At 26.7% G+C, this 26407-nt stretch overlaps 1 protein-coding gene across 1 annotated transcript; it reads left to right on the top strand.

Moving 5' to 3' along the window:
- Positions 1–552: 552 nt before the first annotated feature.
- On the top strand, positions 553–26407 carry LOC129983789 (low-density lipoprotein receptor-related protein 6-like). Its single transcript, XM_056093418.1, has 18 exons — positions 553–727; positions 1790–2186; positions 4224–4364; positions 5140–5399; positions 6684–6815; positions 7962–8162; positions 8258–8453; positions 9092–9342; positions 10159–10299; positions 11163–11452; positions 11544–11770; positions 12387–12571; positions 13193–13396; positions 14376–14519; positions 15007–15209; positions 15656–15855; positions 16284–16481; positions 18490–26407. Exons 1-18 carry the CDS (start codon positions 673–675, stop codon positions 19850–19852), a joined length of 4788 nt encoding a protein of 1595 aa, XP_055949393.1. The 5' UTR covers positions 553–672; the 3' UTR covers positions 19853–26407.

Below are 26407 nucleotides of genomic sequence, written 5' to 3'. Positions count from 1 at the left end.
TGAGATAAAAGAGAACAAAAATAAGTAAAATATTAGGTTGAATGATTTTTAATTCTTTCCTAGAGCACAATTCTGTAGTGTGAAAGTTTTATGTATTTTTGATTGGTGGAAGCTGTTGTTGAAGTCTTTTGCAATTGATGCACAAAAAGTAAAATTCGAAGAAACGGAGTGGTGGAAGTAAAACATTCAACAGAACCGAAATCTAATTACCAGCACTTCGGTCATTTTGAAAAACCTTTTGCTAATCTGCAGCTTATGAATCCAATAATAATAATAATATTCTAACAGGGTAATGATACATTATGTTCTTTAAAAACCAGTTTAAAATGATGCCACTATCTTCAAAATGCTACATTTTGTTATTGGTAATTTTATTATTTTATATAATTTTAAATATATACTGATGGAACAATTCTAGTGCGATGTTAAGACAATTAGTATTAGTCACATGATATTTATCCATTAAAAAAACATGCTTTTTTTTGCTCTTTTTTTATTTTTTGTAAACATGTGTTAGCTTTTAATCTGGCATCATGACAGGGGTAAATAAGTAGTAAAATGGTGGCTTAAATTCTTTATATCCAAACATTGTTTATAGAATTCCTCATTAATGATGCGTTTGTTTTTAGTGACGACATGTAAAAATAAAATACGGAAATTTGTTGTGAAATAATGGGTCCTCAGTACTGTTTGTTATTGTTGTTACTTTCAATTATATCAATAAATGGTAAGTGTTGATAAAGCGGCATCTAATTTTTCTTAAGGGCATTTTTAAGTTGTATGATTGCTTAGCATTTTTAAATGAAGTGTGTGATAATTTTAAGCTTTATTATATTTAATAAATTGACCATACGTTTGTAGAAAATTGCTTATGGAAGGTAACTTTACCGATCTAAGTGGTATAGATGAGATTTAATATATTTATGGAATATATATAAAGTTGTTTCTAAGTTTTCGCAGACTGCAAATATTAAGACAAGACTAGACAGCAAATATTAACATCTATCTAGGTTGGGGGGGGGCACTGATATATAATTTCAGAATACTTTTTTTTTGCAAGTCGAATTATTGTTATTATTTAATTTTTGAAACGAATTGCATAACTTGGATGTAAAAAATTGAAAAAAAAATTTAGCATACATTTGGTATATTTTCAAAAACATAAAACACGAAGATAATTGTGATATTTTTTCATTTATTTTTGAATTTAAGCAAAGCATTCAACTTTATATCTGCTGACTTCTTACACAGCTGTTCTAGAAAGCTGGCAGATGTTAGAAATTCGTATTTAATATCACAAAAGCAAATATTTTCTGAGTAATTTTATGCATGTACTTATTTATTATAAAATATTTTTATAAAGAATGGCCATAATTCATAAGAATATTTACTTGGCTTCTTAAAAAAAATAGTGACTCAATTTTATTTATTTTTAAATTGTAATATACATTATCTAGTTTTCTTATTGTGATATAGCACTATTCTTTTTGTCAATTATTTGGCTTTTAAACTGTGAAGAATCCCCAGTATCTGAAGATATACAAATGGAAATAAGAAAAATAACCAAATAAAAATGAGCAGTCAAAGAAAGAATACTGTTAGCTTAATTTTATATTTACATATACTCTATTTCTTATGCAAAATAAGATTATATGTAAATGTATTTTTTTAAAAAAATATTCTTCATAGTTTAAAATTTTTTTTTGTTATTGTTTGATTTTTTCCTTTTTTTTTTTTTAAATAAAAGTGAATTACCAGTATTTAATGACCATTCTATATCTAATTTCAGGTTTAACTCAGTTACTATTTTCAAATCGAAAGGATATACGCTTAATTGATGCCGAGCCTCGAAGGAGGAATGCTTCAAGAATTCTTATTAAAGACCTCGAAGATGTGAATTTTGTCGATTTTTATTTTGAGGAGCAGCTTATCTTCTGGGCCGATGTTGGTCTTGAAGAAATTAGGAGTATGCACATTAGTGATCCTAAAACTAATCGAAGCATCATAACAACAGGTTTGATTTCTCCAGATGGCTTAGCTGTAGATTGGATGGGTAAAAAGCTTTACTGGTCAGATTCTGAAACAAATAGAATTGAAGTCAGTAATTTAGATGGCACATATCGGAAAGTTCTATTTTGGAGAGATCTTGATCAACCTAGATCTATTGCTCTTGTTCCAACAGATGGGTAAGTTTTTATGCAATGAATATAAATATTCTACTTTAACATCTTTTTGCATCTTCAAATTCGGTTCTTTCATCTAATTCAATGGTACTTATTTCTTGTTTATTCATACATTTTCTTTAATTTTTAAAACTATAGAGATTTTATTGCATGCCAAAAGAAAAAAAAATGATTTCTGTTAGAAATGATATGTCCCCAAGTATAAAGTTATTTAGTCAAAATTATTTGCAAATTATTGAATTTTTTACCTATAAAATCATGATTACTATATGGTTGATTCCAGAATTATTTTTTTCAAGTGAAATAATAATCTATATGTAAAAAGATAAAAGTTTATACAAATCTGATGATGGAATATAGTACTTATGTCCTTAAAGCTAGAGTAAAGTCACTGTGAACTCTTTAAAGTCTAAAAATTAAAATATTTTTCGGCTCTATCCTCTTAAAATATTATCATAATAATGATATTTTTATAACATCTTAAAATTCAAACAGTTACTTTTCTAATGATGTAAACTTCATTTCCTTACTATTTTACTATATTTTTAATGCATTTTTAAAATCTGATTTAGTATACAATTTGAAGGAATATTTTTACTATTGTAGTAAGATTCTAACTAATTTCATCATTTTATCAATTGATTCAGTTGCAGGTTTTTGTCTATTTATTTTTTCTAAAAAAAAAGTCCTGTTTTTTCATTTCCACTTTTATTTTGTGATATATGCATTTTTTAATCTTCATACCTAGTAATTTAATTTAACTGATTCCATTAAATTCATATGTTTCATTCTTATCATACAGGATGAAATTTTAAATAAAGATATCCCGTATTAAAGTTTCACATCTAATAAAACCATGATATCAGGCAAACAAGCTGCTAAAAAAGAGTTTAGTGGATTCATATACACATATATTCTATTTTAAGCATAGAATTATTATAAACTTTAAAGTCTTTAATTAATTAAAAGATTATATGAATTTTAAACGTTATTTGAGATTTAATGGAGACATATTGAATATTTTTCTATTTTCCCTCCTCTGTACTTTCTGGCTGATCATTTAACATAAGTTATATGCTTAGATCATTGTAGTTACTTTCCAAAAATTTTCTATTAATTCAGTGAAAGCTAAAACAAGTAGAGAGAAATGTATTTATGCATTGTAGAATTTTTATGAAACTTAGCATTAAGTTTTTATCTTATATACTTCTGCAAGTTTGATAACTTCTGTATTTGAAAATAAGAAACTAGTTCTCTGTTGCAATAAATAACAAATTTTCCTTTCTTTCTTTTTTTTATTTAAAGCAGTTGAATTTTTTCTTCACTGTTGCAGAATTGGCTTTCTGTTTTATAAATTCAGCTTAAAGATAGTTAATTAATATTTGTCATTTCTTTTGAATACTGAAAGATAAAATATGTTTATTGCTAAAATCCAAAGACAAATCAAAATTTATATTTTAGGTGTCATTTCATCAGAATTTGAATGTGTTTGATAAAAATAATAGGCACATGAAGGTTTAAATGCAATTCTTTCAACAAAATCTAAATTCCTGTTTAACCTACATATATTATACTATATAATCATTTTTTTAAATCTATAAAGTTGTAGTTTAATGAACTGATTAGAAATATTTTTTTAACATATTGCAAGTATCTGTAGTTATTATTCTCTTTTGAATATATTTTGAGCATTCTAAAATCGCACTTTGAAACATTTGCTCTTTATCAAAATATATTTTGATTTTCCCATCCTCTTCTTATCCTTCCCATTCTGTCAAAAAAAGTCTTGTGTTCTTAATGCCTTATATTTTGTAAATTGAATATTTTTTGCAATCCAATCATTTCATTTTTCTTATAATGCAGATTAGTAGAATATTTGCTTAGTCTGTTTTTAGAATTTTATTTAATTTTATTATTATTAGGTCATATTAATTGGCTTGTTGTTTATTGTAACCTTAATATTTGTAACAAGTAACAAAAACCATATAAATTTGTTGGGAAATGTAATATTTGGTTTTTGAAACTCTCTTAACTTTTCAGTTGGATGTTTTGGACGGATTGGGGAGAGACTCCAAAGATAGAAAAGGCCAGTATGGATGGTAATCAAACCACTAGAACTGCAATTGTGACAAGTGATATTTCATGGCCCAATGGTATTGCAGTAGATTACGATACAAAAAGGTATGCTTAAAGATTTTTTGAGTACCAATTTGATATTGTTTTAGGTACAAATTTGATTGTATCTTAAATGATGAGCATATAAAAAATATACTTTCTTCCCTAACAGGTTTTTTTTTTTTTCAAATAACTATCAAAACACTTAGCAAAAAATTCTTTTATTTCTGATTAGTATTAATTCGCATTTAACTCAACATCAATAATATATTATAATGCGAAGTGAAATCTTTGTCAAATTCGTTTCTGCATTACTGACATTATTTGCTTTTTTGAAATCTGTGTAAGAAAATAAAACTGTATATTTTAATTTAATAAATCTGGCATTTTAATTCACTGCATTAATATCAATATAGTGTGAAGATTTTTATTTGATTTATCTGATCTAAATATGTTACTCTGCATTATGATAACCTATTTCATCATCCAAATGTATATTTGCTAAAATTCGTTTTAAAGTATGATAGCCTGAAAGTGGCCAAGCTGTCTTCAATTTTTATATTCATCTATTCTCTATGTATATAGTGTCTCCTATGAATTATTTAAAACTAATTTTGAATTATTTTTATTGTTTGAAATGTTTTAAATAATTGTATATATCTTATATGTTAAAACACTTCTTTCTCATATGGATTTAATAGTTACATGATCTGAAAAAATCTATAAAGTTTTCATTTTTAAATTTTTACTGAATTAGTTAATTTTTCTTTTTCTGTATTATTTGAATCATTTATTAATAAGCACATTACGTAATTTTTACAATTTTCTGCTTCCAAATTAGGTTATATTGGACAGATGCCAAAAAGAAATGCATCACTAGTGTAGATTTTAATGGGAAAAATCGGCAATTAATCACTAAAGATGAGATTCCTCATCCTTTTGCTTTGACTCTTCATCGAGATATGTTATTTTGGACTGATTGGTCAACAAAAGCAGTCCATGGATGCAATAAATTATCTGGATGTATGAAAAGATCAACGATAGGTGGTTATTTTACTCCTATGGGTATTCAAGTGTATAATAAAGAACGACAGCCAACAGGTAAAAAATCATTAAGGTTTCTTTTTAAATGGAATTTGTATATTAATATTTATTTACTTTTATAGTATATTATAATTATGTTGATTTTTTTATATGTTTATATAAAAATTATTATATAATTGCATCATTGTCATCTATTTATTTACATTATACTTATGTACAATATTTAGAAATAATTGAGAATTATGTAAATAGATCATGATTCTTTTTTCAATTAAAATATGAAAGAAAATGTGATTATTTTAACATCTTTGAGAGAAGCCTAAAAGTTTATATCTTTGTTTAGTGAAGTTGAAACTTTTTTTTTTTTTTTTGCTGTAATTTAATGTTTTATAAGTATCTTCATTACAGAAGTTTCAGCAGCGATAGATAATCGCGGAATTTTTAAGTAACCCACATTTAAATTGATTATATAATTGCTCAGTATTGATGTTGATTTGAAGACAACTGTAAAAATTCTAGCAATTTTACTATTGTTAAATATACAATAGTTTTATCAAATATTGGATTTTATATGACCATTTTTTTTTTTTAGTTATTGTATGTTGAATGAGGTAGATATTTATTTAAAAATGATTGTGCTTTGCATCCTATGTGCTTTGTTCTTTTAAAAGCCTTATTTAAGAATAAGTATGAATATTTATATGGATTGCCATTGTGTATATTTTAATAAACCTTCCATAAACATTATGCCTGTTAGTGTTTGAGACTTATATACATGTGTTTATATATATAGTGTTATATATAGTCATATAGTGTTTGAAACTTATATACTACAGCCACATTAAACTCTTCTATACAACATTTTGTCTATGTAATATGATAATCACACAACATTAAAATTTGAATTATTTGCAGGTTTTGAAATTGCTTAGATTAATTATGATGACATAAACTGGTGCTGCAAGTTAAAGTTGAAATTCAATATTACTGAATCAAGCATTTTACACTATATGGTAAATCTATAAATGCAAAGGCCAAATAAATATTACATATATTTTTTATTTTAAAATCATTCCCTCTCCACCTTTTGATATAACAAAGCATGAGTAGTCAAAAATGCTATTTTATCTCTTCATTTTTCTGTAATAAAGGCCATTGAATGTGCTGTTGCATTAAGATATAACCACATCGGTATACTATAGCAAGGTCAATGAGTTATGTTATTCTTGCTGGCTCACTTCTTTCAGTTATGAATTAAAATATGAAAGATGTTATAATCCAGCATTTTGCTTTTAGTTTCTCAGTGACTGAATTTAATACTACTTTTTTTTTCACATTTAGGACCTACTCCTTGTAATAAGAGCAATGGCAATTGTTCTCATCTCTGCTTATTATCAGCAAATGAACCATTTTATTCATGTGCCTGCCCTACTGGAGTGCGTTTAAAACCTGATTCATTTAATTGTGAAAATGGTTAGTGGTGTTTAAATACTTTTCTTTCAATACCACCTGTTTGCAATTTATTTTGCAAAGTAGGTACTTTATATTCTTCAATTCCTGATATATTATATTATCTGATTAATTATATTGAATGGTATATAAAAGGCAAACTTAAGATATTGTTATTTTAAGGTGTAGCAGAGCATCTTGTATAATGTTAAATTGGACATAAATGGATAGAAATATTATAAAATATTAAATATATATAAAATTTATAAAATATTAAGAAATATTATAAAATATTAAAATGTTAAATACATTAAGATTAAAATAATTGTGAATTAAATTCAGACTATAAAAATATTATTTATTTGTATTAAAATTTTAAAAAAGTAGTACGAAGACATTAAAAATTTTATAGATATATGATAAAAAAAAATTTTTAGATTTAAAGTACCAAAAATAAAAATTATTCAGATTCCTATTATTATTTTCAAAATAAAACTTTAAAAAATAAATTTTAGTATTACATCTTCTTATCTTCAAAATCTGATTAATGAAGGATATATATATACAGTTGAAAAAATTTTAAGAGTTTGAGAATGCGTTATAAATTTTTAGGCAGTCAAAAAATCAATAATGCTATGTTTTTAGTTTAGTTTTGAAAGTGAAATATAACTGTTCTATAAACTGGATATTTGGTGGTGACAGGGTTATAAAATAGAATGTGAATTTTTTTTTCTATTCATCTATATATACCCATATCAGTACATCTGAATCAACATTTTCTGGTTGAAATGTATTACTCATTATGTTAGTATTTAGTTCTAGTATCAGTTAGTTAATACTTTTTTTTATTTTTGTTCGTAATCTATATTTAAAAATTAATTACAAATTACTGATTATGTGATATTGGTAGCATCACATCACTGAAAAATCGAGTGACTAAAAAAATGAATGTTTTGTTAATACATGTAAATATAAATTAATAACAGTATGCTTTTAATACATTTAATGCTTCTTAAAAAGTTTAATTTATAGAAGTTTATTTTTAATAGTGTAATGATGTTTCTTTATTCTTATTTTTAATATGTGCAGATGAATAAGTTCTATTATTATAAATTTGATTTTGTATTAAAAAGATCTTCATAAATAATTTGTAAAATTACTTTTTATTAGGTCCTCAGGAACTTCTGCTTTTAGTCAGAAGAACGGATATACGAAGGATATCACTCGATACACCTGATTTCACAGACGTCGTTTTAGAACTGGAAAATATCAAACATGCTATTGCTGTTGATTATGATCCGGTCATGAAGCAGATATATTGGACTGATGATGAAACCAGAGCAATTAGACGAGCTCAATTAAATGGATCTGGTAAATTTAAAAAAGGCCTTTAATGCTTATTTTTTATTAATGTTATTTTCATATTTTTAAATAAAATTTTCATTAATATTTATTTATTAAATTAGGGCAAGAAAATCTTGTAACTACTGAAATTCATCATCCTGATGGCATAGCAGTTGATTGGGTTGCTCGTAATTTATATTGGACAGACACTGGTACTGATCGTATTGAAGTTGCCAGACTCAATGGGACTTCTCGAAAGATTTTAATTGCTGAAGGACTACTTGAACCTAGAGCGATAGTATTAGATCCTCCTGAAGGGTACATATTGAATTCTATCTAATGTTCTCAAATTTTATTACAATTATTTGCTGCAAACTCATTGTTTCTTTTTATGAAAATTATGATAAAGAGAGAAAAAAATATTCATTTTCTGTATAATTTCTGCTTTTCAAACATTCTGATTTCTCACCCTATTTTATTTGTCCCATTTTACACAGCAGAAAACTGGATACCAATTTTGCTCAATTTGTAACAGTCCTATGTCTGTTTTACACATTCTTGTAGAATGTACACAGTTTTCTTTAGAGTGTCTTACATTTTTCACCTTGATTTGGTCGAGTTGCTTTCCAAAACTCCGCATGTTAACCTTTTTAGTTTTTAAATTAAATATTGGTTTTATAATCATATATAAATATTAGCCATGCTTTTTAGTACTGTTCCTTACCTTACATTATTGTTACCCTTTTCATGATTCACATTTTTACACTTTCACACACTAAATTTTGTAGACATTACATGTTTTTATTTTACTATAAATTGATACAAATATTTTAATTCCACAAGTGTGACGCAGTTTAGCCAAAGATGGCTTTTGTGCCATAAAACAAACTCAAAATCACCTGATATTCTTACTGATATTTCTTAGAGTGTACATATTTGATTTATATCTATTTCAGATATATGTATTGGACAGATTGGGGTGACAGTCCAAAAATAGAGAAAGCAGCTTTAGATGGCTCTCAAAGAATTGTATTGATTAGTACAGGATTGGGTTGGCCAAATGGATTGTCTCTGGATTACCAAGAAAGGAAATTATATTGGGGTGACGCAAAAACAGACAAGATTGAAGTATCCAATCTCGATGGGACTGATCGAAGAGAACTGGTATCTGATCATTTGCCTCATATTTTTGGATTTTCTCTCCTTGGTGAGTAATAATTGGGTTAAAATGTTCATATTTTTGTTTGTCATTTCATAATATTTCAATTTATGTGTTAACTGCTTCCCTGATTATCCTGAGTTATCTCATGTTTGTATATTTTGCAATTAATTATTGTCAAGAGAAAACTTGGATCTCACAGGATTTGTCAATCGATTTGTTTAATCACATTTTTCTTCAACCTAAAGCTCAAAAAGTAAGAAAATATCTTGCTTTGATTGGAAGTTCACAAAGTTTTGTTGGAGAACTTAGTCTTTAGATTGTGGGACTTGATGGCAGGTATCTAGCCCGTCTGTGGTAGCTGAGTAAAAGAGTAATAAAAATGGTGATTGCGTATGATAAAGAATATACAATGCAAATGATTTTTCAGATAGTGACTATGAAGGCATGGACTTATAAGTTATATAATATAATAGATTAATAGTTAACTTTTTTCATCTGCCCGAGGTTATTCGGGTGAGTAAATTGATATTAAAACTATATGCTTTCACAAATGTAAAAGAAAGAAATCAACATAAAACCTGTGAATTATGTTTTGTTTTGATTCCATATATTTAAAAATGAAATAAAAATTAGATGGAGATTTCTAAAAAATTGTTCAGGGAAAAAGTTAAGTATTGTTAATGAGCTATTATATTTAACTTAACTATCATTTATATATTAAACCTGTTGCAGAATTTTATTTAAATATATTTTATTGAAAGCTAAATTTGAAATTTACATATCTTATAGTGTTATGTGCAAAATTATTTGATTCTCAATTTTTCATTATAAACTATTGAATTTGTCAACTTTTCTCTGCAGGCAATTATATTTACTGGACAGATTGGCAGCGACGCTCAATTGAACGTGTTGATAAAGTCACAGGTGTAATAAGAGATGTAATTATTGACCAATTACCTGATCTTATGGGACTGAAAGCAATCAATGTGAACACAATTCATGGTAAAATGAATTTTTGCGAAATTTTATTTAACAATTATTTTTACTTATTAATCACATTAGAAGAAAGATAAATTTTCATTTAACAGTATAAGTAATCCATGTCCTAATATTTATGCAAGAAAATCTTTTTATTTGTAGCTATTTTAAGTAAAGGATTTCAGTTTACAGCTAAATTTTTGCTTTAAGAAAAACTATCAATAATTCAAAATTTGATTAATTCAAGGGAAAGTTGAAGAGTGTAGGTATTGGACTGTTAGAAATAGGTTCTTTGTACTAAGAGATAAAATGAAACAGACTATTAGCATCATTTAACACAAAATAAATCTGATATTATTTTTTAATCTGATATTATTTTTAAAAAAATTTGATTATAGAAGATCTATATGAAATTCATTTAACTGAATGAAAGAATGATATAAATTAACTTTTTCCGTGATATAATTTAAAGAAAAAGATATTTTCAAATGACTTACCTAACATTTCCAGATGCTTACCTAGCATCTTCTGGCATGCATCTTACATGAAACTTCTGTATAAATATGTGTTGAAACATTTTACATGATGAGAATTTATAATATTTAGAAAACCTTATATACTCTCTTTCCAACGAAACTATATTTATATAGCAAAATTTGCATAGCAGTGCAATTTTTCTAAATTTAATCATTTTATATTATACTTTCATTTTCAAAAAAAATTATATTGTAGTTTATAGAAATACTGGTGCTTAATTTTAGTCTTGCTTTAAAAATATTCAAGTGATCAAATACAAAAGAATTGCTTCAAATTGTTTGAAAAACTTAAATTTCAAATATAACATTTAAAGGATATCTGAAATACTAATTATGAAATATTTACTCTAGGTACCAATCCATGTGCAATCAACAACGGAAACTGTTCTCATCTCTGTTTAAATCGACCTGGAAACAATTTTACATGTGCTTGTCCTATTGGCTTAGAATTAACTTCTGATAATGTAACATGCATAGTCCCTGAAGCATTTCTTATATTTTCTCGTAAAGAGAATATACGTCGAATTTCTCTTGAATCGTACCGTGGTGATACTATACCAATTCAAGGTGTTCAAGAAGTTACAGCTCTTGATTATGATATCAGTGATGATCGTATATATTGGACAGATGTTAGTACAAAGGTTAGTTATTTAAATTGAAACTTTATATTTCTGTGTTTAAAATAAAAATTTAGATTTTAAATTGATTTTTTTTTTTTTTTTCCTCCTTCAGACAATAAGTCGAGCATACATTAATGGAAGCTCAGTAGAATCTGTCATCATGTTTGGCCTGAATTACCCTGAAGGAATGGCTGTTGACTGGATAGCTCAAAATCTTTATTGGGCTGACTTAGGACTGAATCGCATTGAAGTGGCTCGTCTTAACGGACAGCACAGGAGAGTTATTTTGTATCATAATATGGATGATCCCAGATCTCTTGCTCTAGATCCTGCTGAAGGGTAAATAATTTATTTTGATCCAACAAAAAATACCAGTATTTTAATTTGATTGGATCTAAGTTGATCAGATATTGTGGCATTATAGTTTCTTATTTTTAGGAATTAAACAATATATATATATATAATATAAAGTTGTTCATAAAAGTGTTAATTATCTCAGAATATTTTTTAAATAATTTTAATCCTGTTATGCATGTTTTTATTTTATAAAATAGCTCAATAACACACTCTATAGTGAATAAATATATTGATACCTTTCTCAAAAGTACTTTCTGTCATTCTTATGCATTTTTCCAATTCTCCTTACAGAGAATCATATGAACACTTTTTTTTTAAATTTATATGTTTCAAAACCTTCAATTTGATCAAAAAAGGATTTTTTTTTTTTTTCTAACACTCAAATGATGTACCTACAATATTTTTGCCTGCTGGACCCTTTTTTGTGCTATATTGTAATTTAAGGTCCCTCTTTAGCAATTGACTTGGATTTTATAAAAATTTCTATCAATACCTCATGCATTTATATTTTTGTATATGTATTGTATTTGGTGAATGTATTCTGTAAAATGAATTTTTAGAGTGAATTGTCCCATATTTATATTGTGATATTTTTTAGGTATTTATATTGGACCGACTGGGGTACAAATGGTCGTATTGAGCGGGCTGCGCTAGATGGATCATACCGCAAAATTTTGATTGGAAAATTGGGAAGACCAAATTCTTTAACTATTGATTACAATGAACAAAGACTTTATTGGATTGACCTTGATACTAAACGAATCGAATCCTCTGATCTTTCAGGTAAGCATACTTGCTCTTGGCGATTGTTGGTTATTTAAATTTTTGTTTATATGGAGTTGAAATTTTTAATATAGTATTTTATGAAAATGATTTTATTTCATTTTATGAACTTCTATTTTGATATTTTTTATTTAATGCAGTGTTTTTTAATTCGAAATTAAACTTTAATTTTAAATTTTAGTAAAGAAATAAGTACATTTCTTCTTGTATGATTATGCTAACAAAATAAAATGTTTTGACATTAACAATTCTTGATTCATGTTATTTTTACCTTTTTCTTGTAATCAAATTAATTTTCCTTTTCTAGCAGGTGTCTTTCTTTTCCTTCTTTTTTTAAATTCTTTACTTTTGTTCTCGAAATGCCATCTGTCAGTGATTCAAATGACATATAAATTACCAAATTAATCTATCGGCAGAACTTGGAAGGTTATGCTCATTGGATTTACAATTACTTTTTTAAAAAAGATCAGTTTTTTTTTTTAATTAACCATATTTAATTCTTCAATCTTTATTATTTTTTATGTAAAATATTTTTAGACAGAATATTTTTTAAATGTTGTTGGAGCTTTTTAAAATTTATATTGATTAAATGTTTTTAAATAATATATAATTTTCAAATAGGAAATCAACGAATGCCACTTTTTGGAAGTTCTTTACATGAGCCCTATAGCCTGACACAATATGCAGACTATATTTACTGGGCTGACTGGACCACACATAAGATTGAAAGAGCTCATAAATTGAGTGGGGAAAACAGAACAATTATTCAAGAAAATTTGGACAGTGTAATGGATATTCAGGTTTATCATACATCTAGACAGTCAGGTAAGAATTCTTTAACTAGAAAGTAAATTATTCTTTTGTGTAGTAGCTTTTATTTGGAAGTCATTTAATATGTAGATTTTCTCCTTTTTATATAATTTTGTATTCATAAAAAGGAAGAAAATACAGAGTGAGCGATAAAAATTCATAATTTTTTACTAGGATTACTCTTTAGAGGTCCATTGAAAATAATATAGATCATTTTATTATATTGATTTCAAATATCTTTTATAGTTACCTTAAGAGCCACTTCAAAAACTGGTGGTTTCAAGTTAAGAGTTGTAAAATCTTATACATTGATTACTTCTTTCAGACATTTCAAGTTTTATGAGCAAACATTTTTAAAAGTCCACTTGATTTAAAAAATTTCATTTGAATTTTGCTGAATCATTATTTGAATTTTATTTTAATTTTATAATTAGAACCATTACTTACTTCCTTTTTCTCTGATATTGAGATGATTTTTTTTAAAAATGGGAAGAAAACGGCCCTCTGAAGAAGAGGTAAAAAAATCCTGTGTTTTTACATCATTAATCTTCATATTAATGTGCCCTTATTTTAAAGGCATTATATTAAAGGCACGTTTTACCTTATTTTCACACAGAAAACTTCTTGTTACCCTGGTGTACATATGTAAGAGAAGTAAAATACATTGCAGAACATTGATTTTAAAAAAAATGAAAAATCATAAGATTGTGTATGTATATATATATATATATATATATATATATATATATATATATATATATATATATATATATATTTCCTTTTTTTAAAAAATTTAATGAAACTGTAATGTTAAATGGTGATCGCTTGTAAAGTCACAATCCACAAATTATGAAGTTCTGCATTATACAATGCATATTTATCTATATTTTAATTGAATTCCAGTAAAATCAGTCTGTAATGAAGTTTTTTTTTTTTATATTAACAGATGAAAGTTATTTTACATTTGTTTATGAAATATTTGATAAAATTTCAGGATGGAACCCTTGTGCTGTAAATAATGGTGGCTGTTCTCATCTTTGTCTTGCCTTGCCTGTTTCTGTTCAGCATAAAGCTTATACTCATCATTGTGAATGCCCAACACATTATACCTTGTCATCTGATAGCAAAGGCTGTTTGTGTATGTATATGTAGTAACTCTTTTTATTATCAAAATATATATATAATAGCATAATATAATTTAACTTCTGCTAATTATTGAACCTGAATGGAGGTCTAAATGGCCTTTTTTTTTTCAAAGTGATTGCAATTTTTAAAAATTGGATTTGTAAAAAATCTGTTAGTTTTTCTATCTATCAAATCTGTCTAAAGTTTTTTTCTTGTAAACAAAAATATATTTTAATTTCTTTTCTTGAGAAACTTTCCTATATTATGTTTGCATTTTTTAAAATTATTTTTAATTTATATCCAAATCTCAGAGGATTATTATTATCAAATAAAATTGTGAATAATCTTAATATCTGGTTGATTGCTTTAGTTTATTTTGCAAGAATGTTGTCTAGTTCATCGTTATATTGTAAATAATTGTTACTAAAAAAAACTTAATTCTTATAGTCATATATATATAATTTGGTAATTTGAAGTAATGGTTTATCTTTCTCCTATAGATCCTAGAAATTTTATGCTTTTTAGTCAGCGAGGCAGCATTAGCAGATTTTTAGTTGACTCACTAGATTCCCCAGAAGTAAATCTTCCTATACATGGGCTGAAGAATATAAAAGCTATTGATTACGACCCAGTGGATAGATTTGTCTATTGGATTGATGGCAAAGCTAAGACTATAAAGAAGAGCCATGTAGATGGTTCAAAGGTAATGTCTCTATTTATTATTATTATTATTAATGAGTAGAAAAAGTAGAATTAAAAAAATTTACTTCAGATATAATATGTTAAGTTACTTATAGTTAAATTTCCCTTTTGTACATAGGCCAATGATTATTTTATTTTGAAAGGAGCATACATACTCGTTGTAAATCTCTGAGACATTATAGTTCATTTTAGTCTAATAAGAATTAATTTAAACATAGATTTTAAATTTTTGCCTCAGATGGCTGGTTATTTTCAAAAAGTATTAAATAACTAAATAATGTTTGCATAATCCAATTCTTCTTCTTTAACTTTAGCATTCACTCACACATTCATGCACACTATGATATATTGATGTATAATCTAATTGATCATTTTGTAATGTATTTTTGTGTGTATTTTTTTTAAGATAGTTTAACTCTGTATGAAATTTTTTTATTTATTTTATAGGTTTCTACTGTTGTTCCTAATCCAAGTGATGGCATTCATCCTTATGATATAGCTGTTGATCCATATTCTCGTGTTGTGTTTTGGTCGTGTTCATTGCATAATACTATTAATGTCACAACTATAAGAGGATCTCCTATAGGCTCCGTGATTGGAGATGAAGATGACAAACCTCGTTTCATTGCTCTTCATCCTACTAAAGGGTAAGAAAAGTTTGTAAATGTTTCATACTTAGATTTTTAAAGATTAAAAAATTAATGTTAGATTGTAACTTTCTTTAAGAAACTGTGTAAAGTATTGTTATAGGAATAAATATTGTAGTAAATAATAATTGATTATTTAATTAATTTCACATTTTGGAGTTATTTTGTTTCTTTTTTTCTTTGAAACTCTTTATTATAGTAACTTTTTTACTTTTTTTTGGGGGGGGGGATCTAGAGGGCATCTGTTTATATAGGAATTAAATATTATGTGCTCTTATTCATTTCCTAAATAAACTTTCCATTATGTCAGTGAATTAATGCTTTATATATGGATTTACAATTATATACAAAACAATATATATATACAAAATTCAATTTGCTCTTTTAATTATGTGTACAACTTTTCTAACACATCTTATTTTTTTTAGATTATTATTTTGGATCAACATGATGCATCCTCCCTTGATAGAACGAGCTAATATGGATGGTCATATGAGAAGAATTTTATTTTCAACAAATTTGGAAAGACCTACCTCTTTAACTGTCGATGTAGTAGATAATTATTTGTATTGGGGAGATTCAGTTCTAAAAAAGATTGAAAGGTCATCACTTTCTGGAACAGATAGGTAAATTACTTAGGATCTATACTTTCACTCAAAAAACAAATACTATAAAAATTATTTTTTGACAAATTTTTATCAATTTGGTCATAAAAATGCATGATGATATATAATTATTGGAATAAAAAAAAGAAGGGGGAGAGTTGAACTTTGGAAAATCATTAATATTTTTATTTAAATGTAAGTCATGAATAATTGAACTTTTATAGTCTTTATGAATGATTCTATGAAAATTGTTTAAGTCAAAATTCTTGACATAAATTCTCTTTTTACAGATTAAAATTAACAAAACTATATAATAATTGTAGAGCAATGAAATATATTCAGAAAATGATTCATATATATTTCTGAAATTATTCCTAATATTATATTATTACATAATGATTTTGCTTTGTATTTTTCCTCAATTACTGTTAAGTTTTTTCTCATTAAAAATATAGTATTGTTTCTCTTACATTTCAATTTGCTCTTTAAATTAGTTTATAAATGTAATAGCATGAAACTTTTTGGAATACTAATTGCCTATGGCGATCTTCTTGTTCACTAGGAATATTCTTTATATTTCATTACATTGAAATCATTTAGATATAATTTTATGTCCATAATTCCACTAAATTCTACTATGACATCATAGTGCTATTAAAAACATAAATTACTAGTTCTTCTATCTTCTTAATTTTGCAATGTTCAAACTTTTATTTATTCATCGTGTAAATTACATAAATATTAAACAGAATCCTTCTTTTTATTTTGATAAATATTTTATGAAGCAATGAAAAGGGTTTGAATTTCAAAGCAACAATTTATTGTTGTAATAATTAAAGAATTTTTTTTAAATTGCTAAAATTTTGGAAATTTTTTTTATGATTATTTAATTGGTATCATTAAAAGAGCATTTTTTAAAAAATTTTATAAGTGTATTCATTTTATTAGTTGCATGCAATTTTCATTTTCTTTTTGAAATTGCATCTTGTCTTCTTTCTTCTCTGATTTTCCTTAAAAAATATATATATTTATCTTGAAATAAATTAAATATACATTACTCGCATTAAAATGAATTAAACAAACTAAATGCTTTTATACAATTGCATATACTTTTGTCATGTATGAACCACTGTTCACTCCTTTTATTTTGAATTTGCATTTGCAAACTGACTGATGCAGGTATAATATTGTAAACAAATCTTGCGAAGAGAGTTTCCATCGACACTTTGACTAGGTGTTTGCCCCATAAATTTGACTCTTCAACTGTAATGAATTCTTGAACTCTGCAATACATTAAAAGGAACTCTCTTCTTTTTAGCAGTATATTTAATTCTTGGGAGGGAGTATCTTGTAATTGAGGATGAGAAGCTTCCGGTATGGTGGTTAGTACGCGCCACACTTGAGGATATATGAAAGGGTGGGGGTGGCTGCTTCCCATCGATGATGGGCATACTTCCTTAGGGAAAAGTTGTACCATGGTCAGTGATGGCCCTTTGGACTCAACCACAGTTCCCGCCAGTATTGCTGTTGCAACACCCCAGTATTAGCAGTACATTTATAGACTAAATTTTTATATTTTCCTAATCCTATTATACATATTTAGTAAAATGTTGAAACACTAACATTTAATCACCATTATTCTTCAACTGAATTTGAGCAATTTATTAAATTTTGAGTATTATTATTTTAAGCCACTCAACAACAGCATCAAATACATTTTGTACTTTGGTTGTTAGATAATGTTTTAGGCACCCCTTCAAATGGTCCAAAATAATATTCAAGATTTTTAGCTGTTAAAGAATACCTTTAAAAAAAATTAGTGCTGAAAGAATATTATATGATTTAGAATAATAATTTAAGCTTATAATTCTACAGAGATGCTGCTTAAATCATGATAGAAAAGCATTTAAACTATTTGATCAATCATACTAAATATTAAAATTTTATTCTTGATTTTTTTTCTGCAGTTAAGCTGTATGTATTAATAGTTGTATTCATTTTTCCTAACTGAATTATATCTTATTTTCAGGAAAGTACTGTTAACTGATACTCTTCTCCATCCTGTTTCACTGACTATTCTTGGGAAACATATGTACTGGATAGACCTTGATCAACAAATTATTGAAATGGCTGATAAAGACACTGGAGCTCTGCGACAAAGAGTGCAGCGACGAATACCAGTACTTATTAATCTCCTGGCTGTCAATTATGTTGATCCTGACCATTATCTTAACCATCCCTGTGCTGTTAAAAATGGAGGCTGTTCTCATTTGTGCCTGGTTCAAGAAAATAATAAGAAACGATGTTCCTGTCCTTTGCATTTAGTTTTATCAAGTGACTCAACTAACTGCATCGACATACCTGTGTGTCCACCTGACAAATTTCGCTGCTTATCAGGAGTCACTTGCTTGCCTGAGAAATGGCGCTGTGATGGACGTGCTGATTGTGATGATATGTCAGATGAGATGAATTGTGATGTCTGCAAACCTCAACAATTCAGATGCCACAATGGAGATTGTATAGATAGCTCATTAAAATGTGATGGGATATCACAGTGCAAGGATGAATCTGATGAGTTGTGTTGCCAAAAAGATAAGTTCCTATGTACCAGTTCACACAAATGTATCAACACATTTCTGCTTTGCGATTCGAAAGATGATTGCCTTGATGGCTCGGATGAAAGTCCACCTGCATGTCCAGCAGCACCACATGAAATGCCTGTGCACATTTTTTCAAAAGAAAATATAGTCCTCATTGGCTCAGTTGTGGCTGCTCTTGCAGTTGTTGTCTTCTTATTTTATATTGCCAAAAAGACCAGTTTGTTCAAGAGAAAAGATGCCACGAAAGATGAAGACATTAGGGATGAGATGCTTCCTACCAAACCATACAATGGAACAGTAAGTTCCATCAATGGAAGCAATCACAGAGGCGTAGCTGTGTCCTCTTTCCAAAGCTCTAGCTGTGCTATGAGTGGAATCAGCATGTCAATGCCACCTAGTGCAAGTAGTGTATATGACCGTAATCATTTAACAGGTGCTTCATCAAGTTCTTCCAGTAGGACTTATCCTTTAAATCCACCACCCAGCCCTGTCACTGTACGATCACAGTGCATCCAAGGTCATTGTTCATTTGGTCCTTCAGGTTCATACAAGCATTATCGATCACGAAATAAGCCTCCACCTCCCACCCCCTGCAGCACTGATGTTTGTGATGATAGTGAAGCATGTAGTAGCTATTATTATGGTTCAGGGTTAGAATTAGGGTATGATTCTGATCCTTTCATACCTCCTCCTCCGACACCTAGGAGTCCATATCTGTCAGATGAAAATTATGAACTTCTTGGGTGTCCACAGCCACCCCCGCCATCACCAGTGCCTCTGACCAATCTTTAACTATGAAAGAAAAAAGTGGGGCTTCCTGCTGTCCTATTCTGGGTGCCAATAAAAAGTCTTTCCCACATTATTTAATATTCATAAATCAGTTAAGTACAAAGTAGGTCTTTTAAAATCACATAAATCTATTTACATTTGCTGTATTTTGAAATCTCCTAATCATTGTAGCTACGCTTTACAAATCTTCCAAATGGTTATAACCTTTTTTGCTGTGCAAAAATATTCTGTTGCCCTAAATGTGCTTATAATTAACCCAGTGATGCATAAATAAGTGATTATTTAAAAAACGTCGGTGAAATAGATGCAATCTTTAATTATATTTACTTATTGATTTTAAATAGGGCAAATTTTATGATCACAAAATTTCATGTATGTGAATCCACATTTTAAAATCAATAACCTTTTTATACCCCCTGATAGAATTCGTAATTTCTGATATTTGTTTTGTATAAACTTTGGACTGTCTTAATATCAAAAATAGAGTTGTTTGTAATATGACCAGACCAGTTAGAAGATTTTTTTAAAAAATTAACATTAATTTTTATTAAAAATAGCAGCTATTATATTAAATCATTAATTGCTTTTTTTATTTATATTTTAACATCAAAAGAGCCATAGTGGCCTGGCCTTGTGATAAGGCCATAGCTTCAGAGTAGAAAATTCCAGATTAATTATCTTACACCATAAAAGAACTGGTGTATTTGTCTAAGCTTAAGAAATGAGTTTTTGATATTTACAGAAATTTAGATAAAAGGATATGGCTCATAGATTGTCCTTGTCATATGACTGTGGTTCAAAATTATAACATCCGTCCCTAAATAAACCTCAGGTTGCTTCAAATGGGTTGTAAACATGATTTAAATAAATTCAGTCTTACAATGAGAGTAAAATTTCTATGATTTGATACTTGTTAGAAAAATGTTTATGTAATAAAATGATGACAGGTATTTTGTAAAATTTTAGTTTGGGGTATTTTGAAAGTTTAGAAATTGACTGAAATAAATTTAAAAAAAAAAAAGCATTTTGGAAAAGAGGCATAGACTGGATATAGCTGTTTTAGGAAATTGCATACTTATTTACCATGGCACTATGTCTGAGCTATTTGAGTTAATAACAAAATTTTTAATATCCAGAAGAGTATTATAAAAAATAAATCAGTACAATAAATAATTCCCCATAATGAATTAAAAAGTCTCTAATTTCTACAAAATATTTTATCAAAATTTGACAGATAAAAATTGTCATTTGCAGCTATTTTGAGAAGCTATATGCAGCTATTTTGAGAATTATTTGCCAACCATTTTAACTGCTATTTTATGCAAATCTGGTTCTTTTTATTAATTTGTATGCAACATGTGGGAAAGACTGGCTTCCTTACACTTTATGACATGTATGTCAACATAATGAGAGCTTGAAATATACTAGTTTTATGTACTTTGTAAAAAAAGAATTTACTAAAAATCGCTTATCGCTTGAAAGAAGAAAGGAGGTTGTGATAAGTTGACCTATTTTTTTGTATGTATATAAATGTTGTCTTTGTAAATAGAAATTTTTGTAAAATGAGCAGATACTACATTTTTGGCCAAATTTTTATGTAAATAATCACAAAATCACCATCATAACGTCTTTTGCAAGACTTTAAAAAATCCATTATGTTCTTTTTAAACTATTTTATTTGGTAGTGTTATATCATGTCTCTTGTTTGAATCTGAGTAAAATTCATTAAAATATGCATTTAAAAAGTAATTAATTTATTCATATAATTGGTTGTTTTTCAATTTAATAAAAAAAATTCAATAAATTTCATAAAAAAAATTTTAATATTGTTTAAGAAATGAAAGGAAAAAGAGAAGCTTCATCAAAGTATTCATTTTTTCATGGATTAGTTATTCATTTACCTTGTATTAAAAAATAATGGAAAATGAAATGAAAAAAAATTGATAAGTGGTTTTGAATTTTAAGTGTTTTTGCATTTAGAAAAACAACAGTGAATTGTTTTCAATAATAAGTGTGTAGCCTAATCTTTGAATTTTCACAAGTGAAACAAACATTTGCTATTGTAAACTGTAAATCTTTTGACACTTGTTAGAATATTCATCATTTTTGGACAAACACATTTTTTGTGTGTGTTTGTTTTGCCTTTGCCTGAATCCATTTACTACTTAAGTTTGGTTTGCTTATATTATTTTTGTTATACATTTTATCATCTGATGTGTTCTATCTAATAAAAATATGTTTAAATATTCTAAAAGTGCTAAGTTTATAGAATATTGTTTACTTCAATACATTATAAAAAATTGATTTCAAGAGAAAAATTTACTTACACTTTGTATCGGGTATATTAAATGAGTAATATGCAGGGAAAAATTTTTTTGAAACAATTTAAAAGCACCAAATTTTAATTTGTGAAAATCTTTTTTCAATGTACTTAATTTTGCTTCAGTTTTAATTGATTTTAAACTGCTATTTGTATGTGTGTTTTTTTATATAAAATCAATATGAATCCATTAGTTTCATATGCATCATGTTAATGATCGAGTATATATCATTTTATCATATGCAGAGTAATTAATTTAACCTACAACTTTGAACTGAAATAACTTTTCGTCGATGTATCACTGTAAAAATGTGTACAATGAGAAAAGGTACTATCATATTTGTTCCACAAATCATAGTTTTATTGTTCAAAATTAATATTTATATATTTAAAATACAATATTTGTGCAGAATTGTTATTTGCCTTTTCTTTAAAAAAAAAATAATAAATAGTGGCTAAGCTTTATAAAGCAATAGTTTAAAAACTTGATGAAAAAGTTTTTAAGTTTTTACTATATTTAATTTCAAGAGAAATTTTTGTTACTGGGCTATTGTAAAAAGTTCACACTTTTAAAACAAATCCATTAAATCCTTAACATTTGTAGTTATATTTCCAGTGATTCATAAGTTATTTCAATTCAAATTTGTTTTATATGTATTAAGATTCATCTTTATACCAATATTTTTGAATTTTTAATGCATTTTCACCACATTTAAATTAACATGAAATAATTCTTGTGGGAAAAAAAATGGAAATTATATGCATTTAGCCTAAATTAGGTTGTTGATAAATTGTGTAAAATTTTTTAGAATCACTTTTTTCTTTTTCCATTTCATTAAAAGAAAGTTAATATGTTGCTGTAATTATACATCTACGTAATCCTTTTTCATTAATTGGATTTTAAAATAAAATTACTTGGCATTAATTAATATCACTGTGATTCAATCATACTATACTTTAAACTTGGCAGTGAATTAATGTGAATAAAATTCAGTGTTTTTCAAAAACTGTCAACGCTTCGTTACAACCAGTGTGTTCAATGCCAGATAATCATTGAAACATCATTTTGTCTTTTGAATACATCAGTTTATTTCTCTGAAATTTGAATAATGATTGGGCATCAGGTGCCTGATTTCAAAACAGGCAAAACTTTCTCAGCAAAACCCAGTTAATCCTGAAATAGGAAAGCAGAGTTTGAAACTATATGGCCCCATTAAATCCATATTACTATCGTTTTTCTAAAACAATGTTGCATGTTTATCCACAATTATGAATTTTTGCATTCTTAATTCTTGAATTCCCTGATATTAAGCATTAGTCAGACTTAAAATTACAATCAGGTCTCAAAGTTTAGTGCCCACCCACCCAGTAATTATTCACCATTTATGAATTTTTTTTTTAAATAAATAAATCCATTAAATAAAAAATTTAAACACTTTCTGAAAGAAGAATATAAATGTGCTATTGCAGAACATCTACCATAATCAATTACTACTGAGAAAATTCACCAATTTTGATTTGGTATCTTGTCTTTTGCTCTGGGTCCTGAAATAATTCTTTTTTTGATAAAATGGATTGACATATGTCAAATGTTATTTCATGTGATGGAAGATTTTCTCATTTATAAAGTCAAAAACTTTCAGCATAGCAATAATTTTTTAAAAGATGAAAAATAAATTGTTCAATGATATTGTGAAATTATATAGTGGATGGTTACTATTAATAATACTTTTTGCCTTCGAAATTATACTTCTGTTTGCAAAATAAAATTGCTTGAATATATATATTAGAAGTACCCTAAATTATAGTATCATTAAAAGATTGGTTTTCATAATTTTTTTTCCCAAGATGATTTCTTTAGGCTTTATGAAATTATGAAGTGTATATGTATCATTACATGGTTATTTTTATTTATTTAAAATTTTGTCAGATTTTCATACCACACTAATTTTTAGGATTTTTGAAAAGATTCTGTAATCACTCCTATCAATAAACTTTTGGGAATGATAGTTGCATGATCTCAGTTGCTCTGCTTAGCCATATAACTACTCCTATAATTGTATGTTTATGATAAATCTTCAAACTACTTTTCTCCTTGTTTTAAGTTTATCAGTAGATTTTAATAATATAATAGTTGGTATTAAATTATCCTATTTATTGTGTAATTTTATGTCAGCATTTTGAATTTTTTTTCATCTGTAGCTTTTTTTATTATTAGGATTTATTCTTAGGATTTCATGATTTTAACTATGATTTTGAAATTCCATTATTAATATGAATTAGAAAGCAAGATAAGAAAAGGAATTATAAGCAATAATGAAATAAATAAAATTAAATATATTGATTTTCTAAAATTTAATGTAATATTTTAATCAATTTTGGGGATTATTTTGCTTATGTTTATTAAATGATGTAATAATAATATCCACAATTTAAGGATGTTTATGCAGTTAATTGCTCTTTTTCCAAATTTGTAGCCCCCCCCCTACTTATTTCAGATCTAGTTTTCTGATATTCAGTCAGAATCCTGAATTCTTAGAATTATTTGTGTTCTGTTTTGTTGTAGATATTCTGTGTTTTGCTCACGTTTATAAAATTTACGAAGCATTGACTGGGAGTGGAGTTGAAGGATGTTTACTTATTTTTATTTTATAAAATTTATTTAGTTATTTTTTAAAGAAGTATCCGAATGAAATATATTTATATTTATGATATTTATTCAAATTTTTTTAAATCAAAATTTGATTGTCATTTTTTCTTACCCCCCCCCCTTCCTTAATTATTGAAAAACAGTTTAACTGTAAGTTTCAATAGGGAGAGGAACTTTTTTCATTCATTTTTGAATTTAAACTATTATTACCTTTTTTTTTAAACAATAGTTAAATATATTATTCAATTTACATTTTTACTACTTATTGCATTTACTTTATGATCAGTTCATTACTATGCAGAATCTGCCAATGAAAATTATCTGTAATGAAATATGTGTTCAAAAAAATTTTTGTGTGTTCATTTTTTGTGCAATCATCAAAAAACTCCAATTGATATCACGGCAAAAGAAAATTTTAAAGCATTAACTTAGTTTTTCAGTGTCCTATGCTTTTCTATACTTACATTTTTATGTGTTCAACCATTTTGTGATATAATTTCAGCTATTTTTTTTTATTTAATGAATGCATTTATGTATGCAATATTTCTCTCTTTTTTACAGTCATATGGCAGCAATGTTTTTAGATATTTTTTGTTGTTCATTTTATTTAGTTATCGTTTTTGTTAACATGTTTGCAGGTAGTTGAAGTAATATTTCATAGTGCATTAAATTTGTTACAAAAAACATATCATTCTATTTGACATACATTACAAACTTATTTAATCTGTTAATGTTATAACAACATTTATACTCAGGATACCTATGAGGCCTTAACTAAATGGATGAAAAATTCCTTTTGTGTAGTTTTTATCATTTTCCTTGTAAATAAATGGGGGGAAATTTTAATGGCTTAGTTGTATATTGTGTATAGAAAGAATTTGTATACCTTGCCATATGTAATTGTTGCATTATTGTTAATATTTCTGTTGTTTGTATATGTCCATTCATTAATTTTTTAAACAAATTTGATTCAATGTGCTATTTTAATGACTAATTAATATTTATTTAATAATATTTTACAAAATCTTGGATTAATAACCATATCTGGTAGAGTAAAAAAGTTTCATTGGTGCTTAGATGAATTATTACTTTTATTTGCTAATACTGACTATTTTTCAATAAATTTGCAATTTGATTTCAAAGGAATTTTTTTTTTCTACCAAGTTTTTCTATAAGCATTTGAGCTTTTATATGAGAATTAAAATGCTTAAATCGTGATGAGTTAATATATATTATTTAATAAATTGTATTTTTGTAAATTGAACATCATTAAAAATGAGTTTTAAATGGTTTTGTAAATATATATATATATTACAAACCTTTTTTTAAAGGAAAGTTGTATAATTTAACTCTTATTACATTTTACTCATTATTTCATGCTCCATAAATATTATTGCTGAAAGTTTTTTTAAATCTGTAAGTTAATTATTGATTTGTAATTCGTAGGTTTAATTTTTGTGTAGCTTTGCTTCATTCCATTTGTAAAGTACAATTATACTCATCATGCTGTTATTTTCTCTGCCCGATTGTAATCCAGATTTATATTGTTGCAGCTAAATTATTTTCTTAGTTATGTATATTTGTAATA

This window comes from Argiope bruennichi, chromosome 9 (genome assembly GCF_947563725.1).
Source record: "Argiope bruennichi chromosome 9, qqArgBrue1.1, whole genome shotgun sequence".
Taxonomy (NCBI): Eukaryota; Metazoa; Arthropoda; class Arachnida; order Araneae; family Araneidae; genus Argiope; species Argiope bruennichi.
Note: the sequence above shows the minus strand (reverse complement) of the source record. Positions and strands in the feature narration are given on the sequence as shown.

What these genes read in the sequence shown, in the direction of transcription:
- LOC129983789 (XM_056093418.1), top strand. Translation starts at nt 673, where the DNA reads ATGGGTCCTCAGTACTGTTTGTTATTGTTGTTACTTTCAATTATATCA. An exon ending in TCATACATCTAGACAGTCAG is followed by an intron (nt 13,397 to 14,375) that starts GTAAGAATTCTT and finishes ATAAAATTTCAG; the next exon opens with GATGGAACCCTTGTGCTGTA. An exon ending in TGATAGCAAAGGCTGTTTGT is followed by an intron (nt 14,520 to 15,006) that starts GTATGTATATGT and finishes TTTCTCCTATAG; the next exon opens with ATCCTAGAAATTTTATGCTT.